The sequence below is a fragment of the Mustela nivalis genome (genome assembly GCF_964662115.1).
Source record: "Mustela nivalis genome assembly, chromosome: 20".
Taxonomy (NCBI): Eukaryota; Metazoa; Chordata; class Mammalia; order Carnivora; family Mustelidae; genus Mustela; species Mustela nivalis.
Window position 1 is genome coordinate 2284123 of NC_139039.1, and position 27491 is coordinate 2311613.

The following is a 27491-nucleotide window of genomic DNA, read 5'->3' on the forward strand; positions in this document are numbered from 1 at the left end:
AATTCATGGAAACCATTGACAATGAAGAAATATCAGTCCAAAACCTATGGGATATGGCAAAGACCATATAAGGGGAAATACATAGCTATCCAAGGCTCACTCAAGAACATTAAAAAGAAAATCCCAAATATACCAACTCTCTGACACCTTAAAGAACTGGAGAATCAACAACAAATTAAGCCAACCCTGTACACATGATGTGAAATAATTAAGATCAGAGCAGAGATCAATGAGTTAGAAACTAGAAATACAGTATAACGCATCAATGAAACTAGAAGCTAGTTTTTTGAAAGAATCAATAAGACCAATAAACCATTGGCCAAATGAATCCAAAAGAAAAGAGAGAAGGCTAAATTAATAAAATTATGAACGAAAAGGGAGAGATCACAACTAACACCAAGGAAATAGAAATAATCATCAGAAACTATTGTCAACAGTTATATGCCAATAAGTTAAGCAACCTAGATGAAATGGATGCATTCCTTGAAAACTGTAAACTTCCAAGATTGCATCAGGAAGAAATTGACAACCCGAAGAGACAAATATCTAGTAATAAGATTGAAGCAGTGATCAAAAACCTCCCAAAGAACAAGAGCCGGGGACCTAATGGACTCCCTGGGGAATTCTACCAAACTTTCAAAGAAGAAATACTACCCATTCTCTTATAGCTGTTTCAAAAAATAGAAACAGAAGGAAAACTTTCAGACTCTTTCTATGAAACCAGCATTACCCTGATCCCCAAACTGGCAAAGACCCCATCAAAGAGGAGAATTTCAGACCAATATCCCTGATGAATATGGGAATGAATGAATATGCCAAGATTATCAACAAGATCCTAGCTGATAGGATCCAACAATACATTAAAACGATTATCCACCATGACCAGGTAGGATTTATCCCTGGGATGCAACTGTGGTTCAACATTTGCAAATCAATGAATGTGACAGAACAAATCAATAAGAGATTTGTCCTCCCAATTGATGCAGAAGAAGCATTTGACAAAATACAGAATGCTTTCCTCAATAAAACTCTCCAAAGTACAGGGATAGAGGAAACATTCCTCAATGTCATAAAATCTATCTGCAAAAATTCCACAGCAAATATCATTCTCAATGGGGAAAGGCCCACTCTCATCACTGTTGTTTGACATAGTACTAGAAGTCCTAGCAACAGCAATCAGACAACAACAACAACAACAACAACAACAGCAAAAACAACAAAAAATAGATATTCAAATTGGCAAAGAGAAGTCAAACGCTCTTCACAAATCATGTGACACCCCCAAACTACTAGAACTCATACAGAATTCAGTAATGTGGCAGGATACAAAATCAATGTACAGAAATCAGTTGCTTTCTTATACAGTAACAATGAAACTATAGAAAGGGTAATTAGAGAATCGATTCCATTTACTCTAGCACCAAGAACCATAAGATACCTGGGAATAAACCTAACAAAAGAGGCAAAGGTTCTGTACTTGAGGAACTACAGCACACTCAGGAAAAAAATTGAAGAAGACATAAGAAGATGGAAAAATATTCCATGCTCAAGGATTGGAAGAATAAACATTGTTAAAATGTCTATGCTGCCCAGAGCAATCTATACTTTCAATGCCATCCCGATCAAAATTCCACCAGCATTTTTCAAAGTGCTGGAACAAATAATCCTAAAATTTATATGGAACCAGAAAAGACCCAGAATTGCTAAGGAAATGTTGAAAAAGAAAAACAAAGCTGGGGGCATCATGTTGCCTGATTTCAAGCTTTACTACAAAGCTGTAATCACCAAGAGAGCCTGGTACTGGCACAAAAACAGACAGGTAGACCAGTGGAACAGAGTAGAGAACCCAGATATGGACCTGCAAGTCTATGGTCAAATAATCTTTGAGAAAGCAGGAAAAAATATCCAGTGGAAAAAAGACAGCCTCTTCAGTAAATGGTGCTGCAAAAACTGGAGAGCTATGTATAGAAGAATGAAACTCTACCATTCTCTTATACCATACACAAAGATAAGCTCAAAATCGATAAAGGATCTCAATGTGAGGCAGGAATATATCGAAATCCTAGAAGAGAACATAGGCAATAACCTCTTTGACATTGGCCACAGCAACTTCTTTCAAGGTATGTCTCCAAAGGCAATGGAACCACAGCAAAAATAAACTTTCAGGACTTCATCAAAATCAAAATCTTCTGCACAGCAAAGGAAACAGTCAATGAAACAAAGAGGCAACCCACACAATGGGAGAGGATACTTGAAAATGACAGTACAAAGGGCTGATATCCAAGATCTATAAAGGACACCTCAAACTCAACACCCACAAAACAGATAATCATGGCAAAAAATAGGCAGAAGACATGAACAGAAACTTCTCCAATGAAGACATACAAATGGCTAACACATGAAAAAATGTTCATCATCACTAGCCATCAGGGAAATTCAAATCAAAACCACGCTGAGATACCACATTAACACCAGTTAGAATGGCCAGAAGTAACAAGACAGGAATCAGCAAGTGTGGAGAGGATGTGGAGAAAGGGGAACCCTCTAACACTGTTGATGGGAATGCAAGTTGGTGAAGCCACTTTGGAATACAGTGTGGAGATTCCATAAGAAATTAAAAATAGAGCTTCCCTATGACCCTGCAATTGCACTACTGGGTATTTACCCCAAAGATACAGATGTAGTGAAAAGAAGGGCCATCTGTATTCCAATGTTCATAGCAGCAATGGCCAGAATTGCCAAACTGTGGAAAGAGCCAAGATACCTTTCAGTGGATGAATGGATAAATAGGATCTGGTCCATATATACAATGGAGTATTATGTCTCCATCAGAAAGGATGGATACCCTACTTTTATCAACATGAACAGGACTGGAGGAGATTATGCTGAGTGAAATAAGTCAAGGAGAGAAAGTCAATTATATGGTTTCACTTACTTGTGGTGCATAAGGAATAACATGGAAGTCATTAGGGGAAAGGAAAGGAAAAGTGAATTAGGGTAAATCGGGGGGAGATGAACCATGAAAGGGTATGGACTCTGAGAAACAAACTGAGGGTTTTGAATGGAGGTGTAGGGGGTTAGGTGAACCTGGTGTTGGGTGCTAAGGAGGGCACGTGTTGCATGGAGCACTGGGTGTGATGTTATAAACAGTGAATCTTGGAACACTAAAAAAAAAAAAAGTCCCATATCCCCAAACATAAAATATTTTCTCAAGTATTCTGAAGTTAAGGTGATTAGGATGGAATTTTATTTTTTAACTTTCCAAATCAACAGATGTTATTTTTAACATTAAATTTGGTTATGAGAATACAGATGTATACACTAGGCACCATAAAGCAGTGATGAGCATTTGCATTTTAGGGCAATAATTAACTCTTCAGTCCTCTTACCTTGATGAAAAGTGTTAGGAGTATAGGAATGCAAATTAATTTTTGAGATTACTTTAAAACTTTTGTTCTTTCCTTGCTTAAAGTCTCCTGATGAAGACAGTATGTCTCCTAAGTCTCATCAACCTTTATGCAAATGCAAGTTTTACAGAAATTAATGGAGGTGAGTAAGAGCTAACAGTTTGACTTTCTTAATACCTTTAATCGATTACCCTGGTCAAATCTCTCACTGTAGGCTTTTGGCTATCTTTTTAATGCAGGGGGGTGTATTGTGTTGTTTTGATTTTCAAAGGTATTATACAGTTGCTTAAATAAGCAAATAAAAATATTCCCCTAAATCATTGAAATTTGTTAATTTATTTTTCTAAAGTTTGTACATTTACATATATCATATACATATTTTAAATCCTTTGCTATTTTGCATGACTTCTATTACATAAAATCCACTTAAATTCAATAGATTTTGTTGTTGTAAAACAACAAATTATCCCCAACTTATAAAAACACAGGAACAGTTATATTCATAAACATTTACACAATAGAGAAAAGTACTGTGTATATGTCACAGGTTCTATACACATCAGGTGACTCACTTGTCTACATGGTTTAGGTTTACTTCAACAACAGTGAAATGGGGTAATATTTATATACAACTATTTTAATAAAAAATAAAGCAATTGTAAAATGTAAACTTAATTTTCAAAATATTCTCTAAACACTTTAACAATACCCACATAAATTACTGTTCCATTAAAAAGATGACCACCATAAATGCCGTAATTTTCTAGGAGATGGCATTTCTTCAATCTGGTGGGTGATAATAAGGAACAGGTTTCCAGTACAGAATTCAGTCCCACTAGCTTACCTAGGTCTGCTAATGCTGACAGACTGGCCACTGAAAAGGAGTAGTCTGCTCTTTTGTCACTACCTTCACAGTTTGCAGGGAGATATGGCACCAGGACTGCAGTCAAACTGCAATGATTGGTGGAGAAAACTTTGAAGATAAAGGAATGGTCCACACTGCCAATTAATCTGAATCACAGCAAATATAACTCCGTTACTAGGCTGGAAAAGTTAAGAAGCTTGTTCTGTATTAAAGGATACATACTACCTACCACCCTTCTACCCATCCTACAGTAATCAAGGCTGACAGTATTGTTTCTCCACTTGTATAAATTTCTGTTCTAGAAACGGGCTCCTAAAACCTGAGGTAAAAGAGAATGCAGGGAGGCATTTAGGCCTTTACCCAATAGCTCTCATCTGAACTGAGTAGAAATGCAAAGCAATAAGCTTAGTGTTTCTTGACCCATCGCACAGAACTGAAACATCCATTTCCAGAAATCTGGGTGCAAAGGCAAGATATCATCCCTCCCTGGTTAGAGTTCAATGTGCCAGTTTGTTTCTTGCAAAGACAAAATATATGGTCTTGGCTTCAGGTAGAGAATTTTTAAAATACCTTTGTCATGTGTCACCACCAGTGACTCAGTCACTCTGAATGGATCTCTTTCCTCAGAAAGGTCAACCTCTTAGAACAGCTTGATTCCCAAAGCTAGGGAAATAGCACTGAAATCCAGGATGTGCTTGCTGCTCAGTAGAAGCCCTAGTGGAGTGGGAGGCCAGAAGAGAAGCTCCGCTTTGCAGAGAGAATATATTATCACTCTCTGTATTGCCCCAGTATTCAGGGGTCAGAGCAAGGAGCCTCAGACCTACAGTACTGTCCTTAACTGAGCTTTCTGAATAGGATTCTCCTGGGAGTGTCTGTCTAAAGTCTTATCTACACAAGCTCACAGGGAAATGGCAAGTGAAACCCCAAATTTCTCTCCACTAACCAACATTTTCAGGAATTGAAGAGAAAGTGCTTTTTATAACACAATTAGTGAGAGTTTAGCTCTTTACCCTGCAAAGGAAAATACATTTTAGCTAAGTTTCTTTTAATCTCCATCTTCACTGTCATTGCTTAACTGTTCAGCATACTTCAATCTGAGCTTCTCACCAGTACAGCTCAAAAGGGAGTGTGTACAATTCACATCAATGCTCCTATGGTAAGTACTTTGTTGCTGCTCCATTTATGTTCCTATCTCAAAGGAATGATCTCCAGGGCAAGCAGCAATGCCACCCTGGAAAAGAGTGAACATCAATCAGCCTTCTGGAATGTCCCCATGCTACTGCAGGGTTTTGGGAGACCTCCTGCTTGTGAATTATAAGAAAGATTTCAATTTGGTGGATGTGACAGTATGTCCTCACGTATTTGTTAAAAATCCAATGCTTCTCAAAGTCAGACACTAGAGCTCAAACTCCTCCCTAGCCCTTAGAAAACATTCCTGTGATGCAGCTTCCACCACTCTGGTTCATCACCTCATTTACACTCTGGCCCTTTGTGTTTTAAGTTTCTACAACTTAAAACATTCACTATGTGCACATGTGTGCTAGTGTATGTACACGTGTGAGAGCCCAGATGTGTAAGACTTTCCCCTTACACACCTAAGGGGACAGTAAACTGGTTCTGAATCTCTCAGGAGCAGAGGACTGACCACATGTATGTCTACCTTAAATGGAAGGCAACCAGCTCACACACTTCCCCTAACAAGCCCCCTAACTTCAATTTGGTCTAATTAGTCTCATTCCTATAACTTAAAAAAGTATTCTAACAGCATTAAAAATCAATGTGCATATATACTCTCTATACAGTGAATATTATTATCCACACCAAATGGTTACTTGGCTTTATAACCTACATGGCTTTGTATTAAAAGTCCAAACATTTCAAAAGATTAAGGCCCAAAATGAAACTTTATTTTTGCTACTCCTTTTGTATATACTTTCTGAATCAAACGTATGCTTTTGCAAATCACTATAATTTTTAGAAAGAAACACACTCTTGCAGAACAAAGACCCTGCTGATAAGTCACAGAGCCAGTTCACTGCACGTCAAGAACAAATTAGGAAATATATTTGCGAAAATAGTTTGAAACTATAGAATGAATAAAAACTCCAATGTAACTACCAACACACTACTGCAGACTGGAGCTGAAGATTAGTCTCCCATCCCACAACTCCAATTCTCTGAATCAGATGCAAAGAATAGGAGACAGTATGTTTAAAAATATACTGCACTCAATCACTCACTCAAACATACTCAGTTGCGGCTTTAAATACACCAAACATGCTGGTTAATACACATTTAATCTCTAATTATCTATTTACACACTGTAAGATAAGCAGTAAGCTCAAACAACTAAGGCCAGTGGCTCTTCTTTGGGGAGAGGCAGGAAGAGACCTAAGTATAAAAATATTAAATAAAGTTTTAACCTGGTCCATAGCCTGCCCTAAAATTCTTTTACTTGTGATACTAGATGCTAATTTGTACAACTGCAAACCTAGAATATAGTACCTGATCTTGGGAAGCCCTGATACACTTGAACATTGTAATATTTCTTTAAAGTAAAGAGGGTAAGGAGGTGGTGCTAGAAGAGTGGTTTGAACTACTGTAAAACAGACACAGGCACAAAAATGATATGGTGGGCACTTACTCAATTCTTCTGAAAGCTCGATTTTTCTGGACCAATTACAACAATAAAGAACGTGTGCTTTAAAGCATCACATTTTGTAATAAGCCCAAAACTGTCAGTTTGATTTTATGGTTAAGTGCTCAGGATACTGAAGTTGTTAAGACTGCATAGGATGCCTGTTTTTTTTTCTTCTGTATATCGCAAATTATAGTGAGCTATCCCATTAGTATTATACACAGTACACTGAAATAGTTTCACAAAGTTAGTTCAGAGTCATTTTTGCCCTGGTGATTCAAAGATCTTAGATGAAATTTTTAAACATACAATCTTATTAAAAATCTAATCAAAATATCATTTTAAGTTTAATAAAACAGTACCACTATATATACTCTCAATAACTGTATTATATAATCAATCCTATGAGGTTTTTACTTGCTTTTCATATCACACTGGTTATTAAAGATAAAAATAAATTTGATATGCATATACCATACACTGATACACAGTCTACACATTGATACATATACATATACACACATACAATATAAATACCCACAATACAACATTGGCAGTGACAGAAAGCATTTTCTTTGATGTCTGACGTACTAGCTCTATGAATATTCTCCAAAAGCCTGCAATACTACAGATACACACATAAATTACAAAGAATGAGCCAGGGAGATTTAAGGAAACTGTATATACAATTACTTAACTTAATTGCAATATTTTCTTGCTGTTGCATTCAAGTCAACAAACTATCATGCAGATTCAAGTATGTACTGACATTCTCTCTATGAAGATATTCTCTTTGCATGCAATGGGTATTATTGTCTGAAGCAGAATACTGCCCACTTGGGTTTTGGATACTACAGGTACAAAAGGAGAATGACAATGGCTTTCGACTTTAGTCCCCCTTTTAACAGTGAGACACTGGAAAGGAATCTGAGAGGACAAAGCACCTCCCTATCACTTGTTGGAATTATTTTGTAGTGAACTACTGACCTGTAAAGTCCTCTATGTGACTTGATAGTATAAGATGTTAAAGGCTGATGGAAATACCTGTTGACTTGAGGCCAATTAGTAGCCTGACCTGGCCTGGGAGAAGAGACAGCAAGAAAGATTTCAAGCAAGGTAGACCCAGAGACTGAGAAAAACAGATTTAAACCCAAAGTTACACTATTATTCATTAACTAAACTTTGAATAAGTCCTAGGATGCCACTTTGGTTCTTTGCTTAACAGTGTTACTGTTACAACTGGAAAAAATTGTCATTCAAAAAGTGAAGAGATTGTTCGCTGCTAAAATTAAGGAAGGTAGCTACCAATGTGCTGAAAACTTGACTGGGTCCATGAGCTAATGTACCGAAACTTGGACCTACAACGCTCTGAAACTCCCTGTGAATTCTGGCTTTAAAAAGCCTAACTGATGACTACAAGGAAAGATACCAAAGGAATTCAAACTCTTAAGAACAAGTAACTATACCAAGAAAGTCTTGATAGTAAGACAACTTCTAAAAGGTAAAGTTTCTTTCCATTGTCTATGATTAGGGATAAAGGCAGAGCAGAGTTAAAGCTCATACCAAATCAGGCCCTGCCTTACCTAAGAACAGCTTTTCAAACTCTTTACATCAGAAGGAGTAGCAGGCTAGGGCCAGCAGAAAACTCTCCTTCACTGCTGGTTATATAAATTCTTCTGCAACCTCAGAAGTTCTGTGGTTTGGCCACAGGGTGAAATACAAACTCTAGAGACCACCTCTAGCTTGGTGTTAGAAAGCCAGCCAATTTTGCTCTTCCAGAATTAATTCCCTCATACTGCTCATCTTCTGAATTAGGATAACAAAGAAGCCTAGAGGGTCTTGCACAGTTGCTTCTTTACCTAAGATCAATAGGAACTACAGTTCTACCAGAGGAGTCTCCTACATATTGGTTTTACTTATGATTAATTAAAATACATGAAGTATTGCTTGGTTTATTTAGGCGTTGCTAAGAGTTACCAAAATGTTTCTTAAAAACTCACTTCAAACAATGGCGATAGCCTGGCAATAAAATGAAGACTCTGCATGCTAGTAGTTAAGTTTGATTGCTAACAATGGATTTCTGACATCTCTTGAAAGGTCAACATGCGGGGTGGGGGAACAAATCTTGAAAGCACTCAAAAGATTTTATACATGGGCCACTTCTATGGTCAATTTTGCAACAAGACTATCACCAAGGTGTTCTGATGGCTATCAAGATTTTCTGTACAAAAAATAATATTAAGTGTATTTATGTGAAGGAGAATAATGATTTATCACACGGAGAGAAATCCCAAGGCTCCTGGTGCTGAGGTATGGGTGAGGAGTGGGGATGGGAAGAGGGGGAGTACCTTCAAAGGGAAAGGAGGAGAGGTCCCCTGTACTGTGAACAAGGCAGCAGGCTTGGGATAGCTGTGAAAGGAAATGTCTTCAGTTTCTTCTGACTAGATACCACATGAAAGAAATGATCATGAAGGAAATTGTGGTTGGCTATGGGCAAGATTCAGAATCTAGTCAAATCAGGGGCCCTTTCCTCCTACTGGATACACTCTTGGCCTGCTAGATGCACTGACAACAGACTGGGTAGAGATACCCTCAATGCATCCCTGCAGATAGGCAACATCATGTCAGGGCAATCTGGGATCCTGGCTAACAGAAAAACCTTTTGCAGTTGTTTTTAAAGAGAAACTATGCAAACATAGTATATGGCCGCTTCCAAGTGTCCTTCTCATTCATTTATCTATTAGCATATACAGCAGTTCCTGTGGCTAACATTAGTGAATCATACACTAGGCATAATGCTGTAGTGGTGCTGATGCCAACTGAGCACTTCAGAACTACTCTACTCGTCAGAAACACTGCAACAAGGTACCATTTCATGTCTATTATATACTGTAAGTAAAATACACAGAGACATTCTATATACACAGACACAGCCACACTGTGGACAAACACATTCATTTACTTTTCTTTAGTTATTGAAGTTCAGAGATGATATAGTCTAGGTATTTCTCTCTGCTTGGTATGAATATCTAGGCAGAAAACAAACAGGTTAATTATTCAGATTTAAGGAAGAAAGATGATTCCCTCGTGGAAATCTTGGATTTGGTCAGAAGCTACAGAAATGAATCAGGAACACAGGGCCATATTGGTAACTACCTTGTTTGTTTTATGGTTCCGAAACATAAATTTAGTCATTGCCTTTATGTAAACAAGATAGAGGGTTAGAGTAAGTTTTTCAAAGGGGTGGCAAAATATTTATCACAAAGCAAGCAGCTACAACCATAGCATGGGGTTTCTCTTTTCTGGGCACTAGCAAATATGGGCATTTATAGAGGTAAAGGAAATAAATGTTAATACATAATGCTGGCATACCAGAACAATATGCCACTAGAAACCACCACAGTTTAACAGCAAGTTTTCTCTAATTTACCAGAACCATGATATTCATGCAGAGTCCCTGATTCTTTGGTCATAGTACCTTTAACTAATAAACTGAGTAGAACTAGAGCAAATATGTATGGGAAGGAAAAGAGTATTCAAAGTGATTCCAATAGATCTGAAGTCATGGAGATTATAGCTCTCAGTATCACAAAGTTTCAGGATTTCAAAATCAGAAACTTCTAACTCATAGAGGGCTCATTTTCCACTTTCTCTTCCTCTATAAGAGAATGTGCTGTTTCTCATCCTAAACTGCAAAGGTACCATCACTGGAACAGACTCATTACTATAAGGTTAATAGAACTATTTTGCGTAGGTAGAAAATAATGATTTAAAATAAAGTACTTATTTATAGGAAAAAGTTCAATAGTAGCAGAGTGAATTGGCTATCAAAAAGACTGAGATAAGAATAAAGTAAGTAACCTTGCATAGGCAGCCAGTAGATTCTTCAGTTTTCCAGCCACAATTCATTCAATTTATTACTTTCAGATTTATTTTAAAGAATCAGTATTCATTGCATTGCTGAACTGCAGCTACTTTTTCCTGTCTTATTTTGTCTTGATTAAAAAAAGAACAAAAGGGGTCCCATTTGCAACATTACTTTGTTAGGAAGACCCCAGTATTTCATAAACAGGAAATAACACCATGACTGAATAACCTAATTCCTGAATGACAGGGTATTGATGATAGAGATGATTCTGGATTCCTAGTCTAGACCCTGGGAGTGAGGTAACAATTTCCTACACACCAAACACATGCCTACTGCTACAGCTCCCCAAGAGTCGATTATTGCCACTACCCTTTAGGAAACAAAATGAACTTGGTGTTGTCTTTCTACAACCTTCAATGGCAAAAGATTTCACTCCCTCCTTCCTTCTTTGGCTGAAATGTAATCAACACTTCAAGGAAGCTAATGCACTTCTTAGGTTCTCCAAGTCCTCTGACCTTCACACTTCCTATCCCTGCTTTCAGCAGGGTCACAACTCAACAGTAAGTGCGAAGATGTATGCACACCTGCATCACAGTGGAACATCTTGAGTCCCAGAACTGTAATTCTTAACTGAATTTCTGTGAGTGCTCAATTTCACTTCTGTGACTGAGCAAGATTTCACATATAAAGGCTTATATGAACTCTGGCTAGAATTTGCTAACTACCAAGTTCGTCCAGTTAAATGTTTCACAATGAATTAAATTTTTTAACCTTCAAAAAGTGTAATAGCTGATTCAAGAATACATAAAATGACTGAGCAGAGGGCAAATAAAAAAACCAAAGGAAAAGTGACACACAATTAATTCTGAAATCATGATTCCCTCCCCCTCACGAAAAAGGTGCATTAGTCATCAAGTAGCAAAAAAATCACCAAAGCGAAGAAATTAAGAGCAAAGAGACAATCAGAACAGAAACTAACAAAACTATACAATAGAAAAGGTTACTAATGCACCGTTTAGTCACAGACTGTTTAAAAATATATTCACGGGTTTACCAGAAAGATCCTGAAAAACTCTATTTTGCTCCATGACCAGTACTTCCTGGTCACAGATGGATTCTAAGTAACTTTTTGCTTAATGCTTGGTGTTTCAGGTCGGTGATCTTTTCTCTCTGACACGTTACGCTTAACCTTGGCTGTGACTGGGGATGAATCCGGATTCAGTGAAGGACTTGAATGTGACTTCTTCAGTCCAGCAGCCTCATTTTCATTGTTACTCAGGAGCTCCTTGCCTCCTCCTTTTAGAATGCTGACATAAATTTCATAACGGGTTTTCTGGAGGGAAATTCAGAGAAGAATGGTAGTCAGTATACTGTTCATAAATGCATGGAAAAATCATGCTTCTTCAACATCCAGGCACAAGAATGGTAGAAGCGTGAGGAGCTATGACCTCTGGTTGTGGGCAATTAGGTGGCTCCTATGGTACAGTCACCTGAGCTTCCCTCAAATGACCAAGGCCTTCACTTGAACCTAGCTTGGATATGGTTATTTACTCCCTTTCCTACCCCCTGTAATTCTACAAAGACTCAACTTGAGGAATCAGTCTACGGTGAAATCTACTCTCCAGTTCCCTACAAGATCACAACACTTTCTAGAAGCTGCTCTGGGTTTCCCACCATTGCTTTTCTGTTAGAATTAGCAATTTCTCAGAATACTGTAGTTTCTCAGAAAACTTCAAATCATATTCTGATATTTTCCTCATACTATGAAATTTTTTTCATCATCAATTATTTCCTTAGTATCGATTATATTTTAAATGGCTCCTTGATTCTATCTCTGTGTATCTTTGCCTAAAAATAACTGACAAGCACACTGCAGAAATTTTTTTTCTCTAACTCTAACTGATATTTGTTTGTTTATTTGTTTTTATCTGGGTCACTACAGAATATATGTATATATATCTTGCAAATTACAGATAGGCCTCAGATTCTTGATTTGATAGATTCTAGTCAAAATAAGCCTTTTACTGTACTGCTTTGACATATGAAGCATTTATAGAAAGCATAAAGTATTTTTTGTTTTTAAACAAAATGAAGTGTCAGTTATAATTATCCCAACGAAGGCAGGCAGATTCTCTGACTATAAATATTTTAAGGCTTTTCCAAGTTAGACTGAGATTTTAAGTTAATAATTATGATGTTGAAGTTATTGGAAGTTACTCTTTTAGTTGTTTTGTTAAAAAGTGGGAAAAAGTGGCTAGTAATTAAGCTTGCTCTGGGTCTGGTCAGTATCTATGTGGAGATGCCAAGTTTTGCTTGATAATGATAATGACATTTACATGATGTGCTCATAGGCTAATTTCAGGTCATTAATACAATAATCATGTACCTAATCAGTACATTACTTTCCCTATTTCATAGTAAAGGAGATAGAGGCAATGAGAAGTCCAAAGTCAGAGTTTGCAAAGAAGATGGGATTTAAAGTCAGGAAATCTGACTCCAGAACCCACTGTCTTAAGATATATCTCTTCACTGGATATGAAAATATAGGCATGTATATTTTAGGATGACTACTCTTATAGTTTGTTTAGTCAATTAAATAAGGCATTCTCAATCCCCCCATTCCTGTGTCCTCCCACTACAAATGTTCCTCCCACTGTAAAACATGAATACTTTTCCAGCCCCTCTTTTTTCTTTAAATTAACATATAAATATTATTTGCTTCAGGGGTACAGGTCTGTGAATCATCAGTCTTACACAATTCATAGCACTTACCATAGCACATACCCTCCCCAATGTCCATAACCCAGCCACCCTATCCCTACCCCACCCCCACCCCCAGCACCCCTCAGTGTAAAAGTCTCTTAGGGTTTGTCTCCCTCCCCAGTCCCATCATTTCATTTTTCTCCCTTCTGCTCCCCATGGCCCCCTGCCCTGCCTATCGAATTCCTCATATCAGAGAGATCATATGATAATTGTCTTTCTCTGACTGACTTATTTCGCTTGGCATAATACCCTCTAGTTCCATCCATATCATGGCAAATGGCAAGATTTCATTTTTTGATGACTGCATAGTATTCCATATACCACTTCCTTTTTATCAATTCATCTGTTGATAGACATCTAGGTTCTTTCCATAGTTTGGTTATTGTGGACATTGCTGCTATAAACATTTGGGTGCACATGCCCCTTTGGATCACTACATTTGTATCTCTGAGATAAATACCCAGTAGTGTGATTGCTGGGTCATAGCATTAGCTCTATTTTCTACTTTTTGAGGAACCTCCATATTGTTTTCCAGAGTGGCTATACCAGCTTGCATCCCCACCAATAGTAGGAGGGTTTCCTTTTCTTCGCATCCTCACCAACATTTGTCATTTTCCAGCCCCTCTTGCAGCTATGATGGGCCATGTGATAGTCTTGCCAATGAGATGTAAGGAGAAATCTATTGGGGAGCTTCTGGGAAAGTGATTTTGCTTTCTGGTAAAGAGGCCAGGCTTTAGAGGAGAAATTACTGGTACAAGCCCTCTTTCACTTCTATTTCTTCCTTGACATGGATATGACTGGTTGAACTGCAGGCCATGACATAGTCAGAGCTGCAGGCAGAAAGACAGAAGGACCAGATGCTAACTTCAAGAAAAATGGAAAGACAGAAAAAGTGGGTTCTTGATGATACAATGGGCTGGATCCAACTCTAAGATTCCTTACTATCTCTGAATATCTTTTTAGTATGAATAATAAATATTCATAGGGTTTAAGCCACTGTTCATCAGGCACTGTCAAATGCAGCTGAAAGCATTACTAATTGATATACATTCCAATTTTAATCAAGTAATAAAGTAAAACAACAAAATACTAAGCTTATCTCATAGTAATTGAAGGGCTTAATAAGGGCATTTCCTAATAAAAAATGTCATGTCATCAACATTACACATTAGTCAATGCATCAGTAAAATCAGGGGACTGAACTAAACAATACCCAAAGGGTATACTAGTTCTAAAGTCCTATTTGTTCTAAAAATTAATTATTTTAATCTGTCTCTACACTGCCTTGGTGGCAAGACTGAAGTACAGGAAGAATTACTCTCAGTATGAACCACCTTTAGTAAAATGATACAAAGACAGTTTAAGTATTTCATGACGCTGGGGCATTTATACAATAAAAGGGGTAGGAAAGACAAATTCTTGAGATGATTTGAAAGGAGACAAAAGGAAGGTGATAGGGCCAATTTCCTACTTGTCTTTGAAGAAACTGATACTATTGGGAAAATTCACCTGAAAAATACCATTTCAAAAACTCATTCTATAGCTTTAGCTATAAAGCTATTGTCTCAAATAAATTACATCAGTGTGTCAGTCAATAAACAAAAGGAATAGCACTGAAGAGTGGAAGAATATTAGTCATCAGATGAAAAGAAAAGACAAAGCAAAGCAAAGAATGAAAGGGGACCAGAAAGTGAAGTGTTCAGTTGTTAAGAGAACTAAGGAAAAGGAAACCGATGGGTGTTTATAAACTTCCAAATGGCTGTACTCTGTTTCTGTGTTAAAGAGGTTTATAGGGAAAGAGGCTACTAAACCCAGTGATGGAGCTTTGCTTTTCAGCCTTCTCTAAAATTAAACTAAATGCATCTTCAAAATATTTTAGGACATCTTTAATCTTAGAATTATTGGTTTCAGCCACATTCTTCTGAGATTATAGATCATCTAAATATGTAAATCTCTATCTTTGAGGCTTAGGGCTAAGAACAGATTGTCTCTGAGTAAAAAACAGCTCTGTGTGAGGCCCTGAAGAGCAATGGAAATGAGAATAACTTTAAAAAGTCTCTTCTTCAGGCACCTGGGTAGCTCAGTCGGCTAAGCATCTGCCTGCCTTCAGCTCAGGCCTGGGATCAATCCCCATATTGGGCTCCCTGTTTGGTAGAAACCATCTTTACCCTCTCCCTCTCCCATTCCCCCAGCTCTGTTCTCTGCCTCTCCCTATTTCCATGTCAAATAAATAAATAAAATCTTTAAAAAATATCTTAAAAGTTAAAAAAAAATCTTAAAAAAATGAAGAAGTCTCTTCTCCAATGAAGGAAAAATAAAAATAAGATAAAAACGGAGAGAGAGGCAAACCATAAGAGACTCTTTGTCTTTTTAAAGATTATTTATTTATTTGAGAGAAAGAGTAGGGGAAGGGGCAAAGGAGAAAGAATCCTGAAGCAGTCTCCCCAATGAATGCAGAGCCTGATGTAGAGCTGGATCACAGAACTCTGAGATTATGACTTGAGCTGAAATCAAGAGTCAGCTGCTTAACTGACTGAGCCACCCAAGAACCCTAAGGACTCTTAACTGCAGGGAACCTCCATCTCCTGGAGGGCAGGTGGGTGGGGTAATGGGGTAATGGACATTAAGGAAGGCATGCAGCTGATGAATCACTAAATTCTACTCCTGCAACTAATAATACACTATATGTTAAGTAAATTGAATTTAAATAAAAGTTTTTTAAAGTCTTTTCATTGATATCTCCTTTTACTCTGCTTTTTTCTGGGTGAGAATATCACCCTTCTTCCTAACTATACAACCATGTGGTATCTTTGGAAGGGTTTATTTCCTTTCTTTCTTTTGGAGAAGACATGATTCTTATCTCTTTTTCTAAAACCAACTATGAAATTTAAGTCTGAAGTTAAAGCTCAGGACTATCCTGAGCTCCCTCCCCTCTCAAAAACACATAAACACATAAAGGGTACAAATACACGTACTCTGAGAAAGATCTAAAAACTAGCACAACTCTTCAGAGCTTAAGACAGGAAGAAAAAGCCAAATAGAGAAGGTCAGTATGGGTAGAGATATGGTCAGGAACTAAACTCCTGACATGGTGACCCACAGTGGCAGGACTATTAAGGAATGGAGGTCCCCCCTCCCCGAGAATTGTGGGATTTAGCCCCTACATTGTGCACTTCCCCCTGGAGGTGTACACTGGGAAGATGAACCCCTATAACATCTGGCTTTGAAAATCAAGTGAATCTTAACTCTGGGAGAGTCAGAAATGGAGACTCCACTCTTAAAGGGCCTATGCACAATATCATTTGCTACGAGACCCAGCACAGAAGCAGCAGTTTAGCTTTACACACTTGAAAGCACTTGAGCTATACACAAAGGACATTTATTGAATAAGTTTAGGGCATGTGCCAGAGGTTCAAAGATTTACAGGAACTTTCTCTAGGAATGGAAGTGTGGGCAGGTGCCATTTTTCTTGTCCTCCTTTAGCCTAGCAGGCCTGGTTGGCAGGTGCCAGTTCTGACATTCTCCATCTACCTTGCTAGTCTCTTGCCCCACCTTGCCCAATCTTCCTTCCCTGGCAGGTGATACTCCAAAGCAGCTTTCCATAAACCCTGCAATACCTGGCAGGTTGCATCAGCCAAGATCAGTGTCCCTCGAAAGCAACTACTGGTCCATGGAGGGGGACCAGCCCTGCCTACCAAAACCCCTGCAATGGTCACTTAAGCCTTGTAACCAGTATTACTTCCACCCCCAGTATGCTTGTAACTGAGGGGTCACACCAGGCCTCACAGCAAGCTATAACGGGCTATGCATGCCTATAGCAGCTGCAGCTGGACCTTTCAGCCAGTCCTACACACCAGTATATCTGCAGTAGTCATGACCCACATTGCAGCCAGCATGGCAAGGGACTACCTCCACCTATGAGCACTCCTGAAGCAGTGTGGCCCAGCCACAACAGGAGAGCACATGCAGCCCACACAGGGGACACCCCTGGTTCTGGTTATCAGGGAGAAATGCTGGTCCCACAGGATACCTTCTATATAAGGCCACAACTCCCAAGACCAGGAAACATAACTGACTTACCTAAAACATAGAAATAAACACAGTGAGTAGACAGACTAAAGAGACAGAGGAATATGCTCCAAATGAAAGAACAACATAAAACCTCAGAAAAAGAACTAAATGAAATGAAGAAAAGCAATCTACCTGATAAAAATGCTCATCAGACTTGGGAGAAGAGTGGATGAATTCAGTGAGATCCTCAACTAAGAGATGGTGTGCATCTCAACTAAGAGATGGGAAATACTGAAAAGAAACAAATCAAACTGAAGAGTACAGTAACAGAAATGAAAAATATGCTACAGGGAATGAACAGTAGGTTAGAAGACACAGAAGAATGGATCAGAGATCTCGAAGACAAGGTAATGGAAATAATCTAAACTATACAGCAAAAAGAAAAAAGAACTTAAAATGAGGATAAGTTAAGCGATCTCTGGGACAGTATCAAATGTACAAACCTTCACATTATAGGGGCCCCAGAAGGAGAGGAGATAAAGTGGCAGAAAACTTATTTGGAGAAATAATAGCTGAAAACTTCCTTTACATGGGGAAAGAAACAAACATCTAAGTCCAGGAGGAGAAAAGAGATCCAAACATGATGAACTGAAAGCGGTCCACACCAAGACATACAATAATTAAAATGTCAAAAATTAAAGATAAAAAGGGATATTTAAAGTAACAAGACAAAAGCAACTAGTTACATGCTAGGGAACACCCATATGATCTCACCTGATTTTTCATCAGAACCTCGTGGGCCAGGATGACTTGCAACATGAGCAACTATTATCAGGTCTGGTTTAAACCAGGATTCCCTTCCTGGGGCTAGGCATATTGACCTCTTTAATGAAAATCACAGTTCTGTTAGCAAGAAAGAAGGCTCCACTAGGGAAGCAGCAACAGCGACTACATAATACCATATACCAATTCTTTGGCCAACATTTACCATTTGAACATGATCATAACTATTTTTTCTCTAAACGGGTATCAGCTAGTTTAAAAGCAATTTATAAATATACTCCCTGTTGATTCTCTGCTTGGCTTATACACTAGCTTTAGCTTAGCTTTTTAAAATTTATTTTTAAAGTATAGCTGACATACAATATTAGTTTCAGTTGTACAACATAACAATTTGATACTTATATATATTACTAAATGCTCACTGTAATTTCAGTATTGTTAACATCTGTCACCAAAGTTACATCATCTTATTGACTATATTCCCTCTGTTGTACTTTGTATTCTAATGACTTATGATTTTATAACTTGTTTGTACCTCCTAATCCCTTTCACCTATATCACCCATCCCTGCACCCCTTATCCATCAGGCAACCACCAGTTTTTCTCTATATTTAGGATTCTTTTTCTGTTGTTTGTTCTTTTGTTTTGCTTCTTAAATTCCACATAAAAATGATGGTGTCTCTGACTTATTTTACTTAACATAATACCCTCTAGGTCCATCTATATTGTCACAAATGGCAAGATCTCAATCTTTTTTTTATGGCTTAGTGATATTCCATTGTATATACATCTTCTTTATCCACTCATTAGTTAGTGGGCACTTAGGTTGATTCCACACCTTGGCTATTGTAAATAATGCTCCAATAAACATAGGGGTGCATATATCTTCAAATAGTGCTTTTGTTTTCTTAGGAAACTCCATACTGTTTTCCATAGTGGCTGCACCAGTTTTCATTCCCATTAGCCAGCAGTATAGGAGGGTTCCCTTCTCTCTACATCCTCACCAATACCTGTTATTTCTCATCTTTTTGATACTAGCTATGCTGACTGATATGTAGGTAATACCTCTTTGTGGTTTCTATTAGTATTTCCCTGATGATTAATGATGTGGAACACTTTCATGTGTCCATTGGCATGTATATGTCTTCTTTGGAAAAATGTCTATTCAGGTCTTCTGCCCACTGTTTAAAAGAAAAAAAAATTGTGTGTGTGTGTGTGTGTGTGTGTTAAGTTGTATGTGTTCTTACATATTTTGGACTTTAACCACTTATTGGATATATCATTTGCAAATATCTTCTCCCATTCTTTTCATTTTGTTGATGATTTCCTTTGGCTGTGCAAAAGCTTTTTATTTTGGTAAAGGTATTTTTGCTTTAGTTTTCCTTGCCTGAGTAAACATATTAAAAAAATGTTGCTAAATCCTGTGTTTTCTTTTGGGAGCTTTATGATTTCAGTTACTACATTTAGGTTTTCATTTTGTATACAGTGTAAGAAACTGGTCCAGCTTCATTTTTTTGTATGTACTTGTCCAGTTTTTCCAAATTCATTTATTGAAAAGACGGTCTTTTCCCCATTGTATACTCTTGCCTCCTTTGTTGAAGATTAATTGATCATGCAAGCATGGGTTTATTTATGGGCTATTCTCTTCATTGATCTGCGTGTCTATTTTGTGTCAGTACCACACTATTTTGCTTACTACAGCTTTGTAGTAAGCTGGGAAATCTGGGACTATAATACCTGAAATCTGGGACTGTAATACCTCCAAGCTTTGTTATTTCTCAAGATTGCTTTGGCCATTTGGGGTCTTTTCTGGTACCTTATAAAATTTTATTATTATTTGTTCTAGTCCTGTGAAAAATGTTGTTGGTATTCCAGTAAGGAATTCATTGTATCTGTAGACTGCATTGGGTAATACAGACATTTTAACAATTCTTTAACAATTCTTCCAATCCATGAGCATTCCATATCTTATTTGCATCAATTTCTTTCATAGATGTCTTATAGCTTTCAGAGTACAGATCTTTCCTGTCCTTGGTTAAATTTATTCTTAGTTATTTTATATTAGTCTTTTTGATGTAATCTGGGCAACTGGGAGTTTCTTTTTTTTTTTTTTTTTAAATTCTCTTTCTGGTAAGCTCAATGGATTTTTTGTGTATTAATTTTGTACCCAAAACTTTACTGAAATCATTTATTGGATCCAGTATTGTTTCAGTAGCATTTTTATGGTTTTCTATATATAGTATCATGTCATCTGCAAATAGTGACAGTTTCACTTCTTTTTTACCAACTTAGAAGCCTTTTATTTCTTTTCTTTGACTGATGTAGTTAGAACTTCTGTGTAGAATAATGTGGCAAGACTTAGAATCCTTGTCTTATTCCTGATCTTAGAGGAAAAGCTTTCAGTTTCTCACCACTGAGTATCATGTCAGGTGTGTGTTTATCATATATGGTCTTTATTAAGTTGAAGTATATTTCCTACATAGCTACTTTGTTCCAAGTTTTTATCATGAATGGATATTAAAATAAGTTAGAGCATGTCAGCTCTGCTCAAAATTCTTCAGTGGTTTCTCATTCTTAGAAATCCTTCCCAACCTCAACTCCTTAAAATGGCCTAGAAATTGCAGTGCCCACTTTTACTGCTGTTCACTGCTTTATTTTTCTCCTTAGTACTTCTATCAGACTTAAATTTTCCTTATAAAAAATTCTCTTTCTCTTTCTCTTGATAATACTAGAATGTAATCACATGAGGTTAAGGACTTTGCTTTTTGCACAGAGAAAACACTGAATAAATGTTGAATGTATGAGTGGAAAGAGGGAACAAACATGAAAAAATAAAATTTCTCAATAAAACTTCATGTATTTTGAACTCTCAATATGGAAAATTGTAGAAAATTAAAATAACACATATATAAACACAGAAGTAGATGCCTGATGAAGTCCTAAGTCAGTGACCCATGGGACACACTTAAATCTTCAGTGTTCTACCATTCCCATGTTTTCCAGAACAACACGGAGGGCTGACCCTGTGGAGCAATACTGAGGCACATGAGCCTCTACTCATCAAAGACTTGTTCATATTCTTCCCATGTTTATATCTACTTGACCACGATCATTGTGATGACATGCAGGGCAAACCCAGCACAGTACAATGACAGGCAGGCTGCTGTGCTTAAAACACAGGTTCCCTTGGGGTGCCTGGGTGGCTCAGTCTGTTAAGCATCGGACTCTTGATTTCAGCTCAAGTCATGATCTCAGGACTGTGGGACTGAGTCTTGCTTGGGGCTCACACTGAGTGTGAATCCTGCTTGAGATTCTCTTTCTCTCCCTTTGCCCCTCCCCACCAGCTTGTGCACACATGTGCCCTCTCTTTAAAAATAAATTAAATTTAAAAACTAAAAACAAAACAGAACAGGGGTTCTCTCTATCTGCAGAGAAAGAAAAGTAGTTTATATCACATTTTTGAGGTTCCTAAAACATAGACATATTTCTGAGCATCTCATATAGCAGTAAATGAAGACCCAATTTCTACTACCCACTTTGAGCTTAAAAATAAATTAAGAAATGGGATCACTGTACACAGACTATGGTGGTTCTTTATTTGGATAGTTACTAGATCTCATTTTGACATGAGGAGGAGCTTCTACATTTACCTTCCAACAAAAGCATCCATTGTAAAGATAATAATTTTTCAATGGTATTTATATCTGCATTTCTCTGCCTGATCATTCCTACATGTAACTTACATGTAATGTATCGGGATCACATTTACTCTTTGGTAAATACTTCAATACTAACTGAAGAAACTGGACTCCCTGGGTCTGAGTGTAGTAGCCTTATCACTATTAATACAGGAAGGAATCTGCTATTGATAGTAAACAAATAACAGTATTAAAATATTATACCTTTGCTCTGACAATAATGTTCATAACCAGATTGTTAACAAAGGGAAGAAGAAACAACAAAAAAATGAATGTGTTAGTTAATATAATTTCATGCCACAAAGTAATCACTACTCAAGAATTAACATAATTAGCATACTCCAGGTAGGGCAAGTTAAAATTGATATGGAATATGAAAAATGAGTGAAAAGTATTATGGTCTTGAGGTCAGGTGGCCTGCTGCTGACACTGCCAGTGTAAGTATGGCATTTGTTTATTTCCTAAATTGTTATTCATTCTTTGTTATGTAGCACTTTCAGGTATGTTTCTTTCATTAAGAAGACCAAAGAAAATTTGAGAATAAGATGTACCTCAGTTTGCTGTCTTTGGCCAAGTTATTAAAAATCTTGTCTTAGGGGTGCCTGGGTGGCTCAGCAGGTTAAAGCCTCTGCCTTCGGCTCAGGTCATGATCCCAGGGCCCTGGGATTGAGCCCCGCAACGGGCTCTCTGCTCAGCAGGGAGCCTGCTTCCCTTCCTTTCTCTCTGCCTGCCTCTCTGCCTGCTGGTGATCGCTGTCTGTCAAATAAATAAAAATCTTAAAAAAAAAATTTTGTCTTAGTCTCTGTTGATTCATTCTCAAATCAATTCTAGAAAATTTGGTAGTTGTATGCTTCCTTCATTAGGAATTCTCCAACAGTGTGAATAGATTTCTAGTAGGGTAACTGTGTAATCTTATGCCACTATCAAAACAATTTGAGATGGGATTTTACCAAATCCAAGTCCAATAGTTACTCCCTACAGAAAAGTGTCAAAACATTGTTTTAGTGGCTTTGTCCATTCAGCAAGGTTTCTCCTTTAATTTCATTTTAAGATTTGCTATTTTCATGAAACCTTCTGTGACCATCAAGAGCCAAAGAAAATTCAAATGATAAAAGGCTTTTTCTGCTAAAATAAAATTCCTTCTTCAGTCTGTAACCTCTTGACTATCTTTTTGTTTTGCCATATTCATTTATTAAAAAGTTGGTCCTTAATTACCCTTAACAGTGCTTCTCAATATGTAAAAAAAAAAAAAAAAATATCCCTTTTCACTAGTAGCAATGCCTGCTAGGGAGGAATGGAAAACCCCATGTCTAAGGCAAGCAAGGTATTGCTTAGGTTGAATGTTAACTACCTACTAAAAGAAACAAAAATAAAACCAGAAAAAGGAAAAAACAATCTAACTATTGCTATTATTTGAAAAGAAGTTTAATCACATCCACATATAAATATACATGCATCTGACTGAATAGTTTCTTTTCTTGAGCCCTGCATACCATTTATTTCAGCTAAGAGTACACTATCTCTTTTTGATTTCTGATATGTGAATACAATAGTAACACCTTGAATGAAAATAATATTGTGCAGACAATTTTAATTTGGTATTGCCATTTGCATTCAGACCTTACTGCTCTAGCAATCAGATCCTGAATACATTTCCTCCTGACATTTCCCTTTCTCATGCAGGAAGGGTAAAAGGTCATTTCAAAATGAAATGAGAAGAAACCAATAATGTCATGTACAGAGTAAAATGCTTTTGCTCTTAGATTTCTACACTGGGATACAAACTAAAAAATAAAAAGAAGCAATCAATACAGGAAGGAAGTCTTGAAGTAACTGCTTATTCAAGTAAAGACTGTTCGTCTCCATTTTGCATTGTATGGAATGGCGGCAGAATTGATCTGTAGACTTTCTCCTTGACAAGCTGGCTCATCTACCACTACCTAGTAAGTTGAAGAAGCAATTACATCCAACGCAGCTTTCTGGAAGTTCTTACCTAAAAGCTATGCTAGGATTTACATTTTTTTAAAAAGATTTTATTTATTATTTATTTGACAGACAGAGATCACAAGCAAGCAGAGAGGCAGGCAGAGAGGCAGGCAGAGAGAGAGGAAGGGAAGCAGGCTCGCTGCCGAGCAAAGAGCCCGATTCAGGGCTCAATCCCAGGACCTTGGGAGCATGACCTGAGCTGAAGGCAGAGGCTTTAACCCACTGAGCCACCCACGTACCCCTTAGGATTTACATTTTTAAAAAGAAAATTTTAAAGGAAATTTTTCCCCTTATGCTACTCCCATATTAGGCTTCTGCATAATAACCCACTGCCTAAATATAGCAAATATATACATTTTTTTAAGGTTTTATTTATTTATTTGACAGAGAGAGACACAGCGAGAGAGGGCACACAAGCAGGAGGAGTGGGAAAGGAAGAAGCAGGCTTCCTGCTGACCAGGGAGCCCAATGCAGGGCTCGATCCCAGGACCCTGGGATCAGGACCTGAGCAGAAGGCAGACACTTAATGACTGATCCACCCAAGCAACTTGCAAATACATACATTTCAGTCTGTATATTTGTATTTGCGGCTTTCTGGGAAAATCCGAGGAAATGTGAATTCCATTTTTTCATTTCAGTCTACCTCTCAGCTCTTTCACTCTTTAAATAAACTTTGTGGCTTCTATTTTAAACACTTTAAAATGGGTGGCTCAGAGGGTTGGGCCTCTGTATTCGGCTCAGGTCATGATCTCAGAGCCTCCTCCCTATCAACCCTCCCCCTGCCTCCCGCCTGCCTCTCTGCCCACTTGTGATCTCCGTCTGCCAAATAAATAAAATCTAAAAAACAAAACAAAACAAAACAACTTTAAAAAGCTTGCTTTTGTATAATAATATAAGAGAAGGATCAAAATGCTCTACTATATATAAAAAGGACTCGATTTGTACAGAGGTTTACTGTTTCCATTGTTTTGCCTTTGGCCTTCCCAACCCAAATATTCCTATGGCATTTGGTCTTTGCCAGGTGGCAACTCAACCCTATTTCCCTGCCCCTGAACACCTCTTCTGGGGGCCTTTTAGAGAGAAAGGAGAGCTGAATGGCCATCAGTGGACCTAGACCCCCACCCAACAAATCCTGGTCCTGCTACTGCTCTCCTCAGGGCCTGCCTGGCTGCCAGCACTGGGGAGGCAGATTCCCTGCAATGCTTTTTATCTGTGTGGTAAACTTCTCCATCTTTGTGGAAAAGGAAAATATTTGGGTTTTAAGGAGAATATTCCTGATTCCTGGTAAGAAATAATTTTTAAAACACTGCTACCTCTCTCATTCTTTAACTTTGTTTTCTTAGCTCTCAAAACCCTTTCTATAAACCCAGTCTGTATTAGTATACAGACTTCTATCTCTTTAAAAAAATTAAACTCAAGATTTTTAATTTAAAAGTCCGTAAAGTATGCATTTTGCTTTCTCGGTGGAAAATTTCAAGAAATGAATTGTTTAGTTCCAACCCACCAAAGCGGCAATCTTACAGAGAACTGGCATCCACAATGCTTCTGGCTCTGGAACCCCAGTTATGCCTATTCCCAATGGCCCCACACAGTTTGGCCTGGTGTAAGGGTTTTGACAGCAGCCAAGGCTAAAGTTAACTACAGAATAAAATTCATTCTGGATTAATAAGATTAAAAAGTTTGCTATTAAAAAAATGGAAAAGACTGTCCTTTAAAACAGAGGGATGTGAAGTCAAGTTTCTACATACCCAAGCTAAGTAATTTGAGCTAGAGAAATACTACTTATCTGGACAAATGACTAAATTTAACTCTTGTGGAATAGAAATTTGTCTCTCACTAGAATTTTCCTTATGGAACTCATCTAAAACAAAATTTTAGTTTGTTATGACAACATTTTTATAAAAGCCATGCTCTTAGTCTTTTGGTTTATTATCTTGTTAATGCTTCTGATTCTACTGCAATTCCCTAAAGTCATACAAGGTATCCCTCAGCAGCATATTACCGAGTCTTCACTACAGCTTGTCACATCGGGCTCTCTGCTCAGCGGGGAGACTGCTTTTCCTTCTCTCTCTGCATGCCTCTCTGCCTACTTGTGATCAAATAAATAAATATCAAATAAATAATAAATAAATAAATAAAAATTCATAAACAAATAAATATCAAATAAATAAATAAAATCTTTAATAAAAAATAAATAATAAATAAATATCAAATATCAATGCCAAATAAATAAATAAATAAATAAATAAATGATACACAGCAGCTGCCTATCAGCTCACTTTCCACCTCTTTAATTAACCATAAAGTCTATCCAGTTAAATATATAAAATAAATAAATAAATGGATGAATGAATAAAGTAATGAAATAAATAAATAAATAAATATCAAATAAATAAATAAAAATCTTTAATAAAAAAAAATAAAAAGTAGGATTTGAGGAGGTTTTGAAAATCCTTGGCTTTAAACTACCTTCTCCACTAGTCTTCCATGACATTTCATTCCTGAGATTTATTAATTGCTTTGAGTTAAAAGCATTTTTACACTTTGTGTATTCTCAGTTCCAATGTCGCTTTAAGGGAAGTACCACAAGTTACCATCTTACTAGTTTTGTGCCCAGTTTTGAGCCTGTCTTTAAAGCATCTTCCAAACAGTGGAGTCAAAATACTGAGCTATAGGATCTTGGCTAAGTCCCCTGATTCCTGCAGGTCTCAAGTTCCACATAGGGCACTGAAGGGAAATGGGAAAACAAGCCATTATTTCACAATTTTGCCAAAGGCCAGATCTCATCAGGGAAAAATACCTGCTTTGCAAGCACCTTGTAGGGGTGCCTGAGTGGCTCAGTTGTGAAGTGTCTGCCTTCGGCTCAGGTCATGATCCCAGGGTCCTGGGGTAGGGCCTTGCATTGGGCTTGCTGCTAAGCAGGAAGCCTGCTTCTCCTTCTCTCAGTCAATAAGTAAATAAATAAATAAACAAATAAAATCATTAAAGAAAAAGAAAGCACCTTATACATTCCTTGGTGTGTATGAGCCATACCTCAAGGAAGAACACAAGTGGACAAATTACTGAGTACTCCTAAAAGAAGCCTAATACATGAGTAGAACCAATTTCTAGTCTTCCAAATAATGCTGTGCTGAAAATTCTTATAGCAAACATCTCTTGGTTTGCATATGCTTTTTTTCCTAATAGTTCCAGAAATAAAATTTTAAAAAACATTTTACATTTCCATTGTAAGTCTATTGAGTCATTTTAAACTAGATACACCTAAGGAATCTCAACAGACTGTTCCAGCACCCCACCCCAAAGCACCACAGATCAGGTGCTTAAGTTTTTAAAACTCAAAAGCAAAAGCAAAAGATTCTTCTAGAATATAATAGGAAAAAAATCTAATGTAGTTATTAGACAGAGATAAAGTACTCCAGGTAAAAATAAAAAAGCAAAACCAAAATATACAACCTCTTTTCATTGTTCTGAT

At 37.4% G+C, this 27491-nt stretch overlaps 1 protein-coding gene across 14 annotated transcripts in view; it reads right to left on the minus strand.

Annotated features, from left to right (window-relative positions):
- Positions 1 to 3724: 3724 nt before the first annotated feature.
- PSD3 (pleckstrin and Sec7 domain containing 3) overlaps positions 3725 to 27491 on the minus strand; it is a 733176-nt gene continuing 709409 nt past the window's right edge. For all 14 annotated transcript variants that reach the window (XM_082715136.1, XM_082715148.1, XM_082715146.1 and 11 more), the window contains one exon: positions 3725 to 12111. In XM_082715136.1, the coding sequence (XP_082571262.1) occupies positions 11896 to 12111 (216 nt within the window). In that variant the 3' untranslated portion in view covers positions 3725 to 11895. The remainder of the gene's footprint in view (positions 12112 to 27491) is intronic.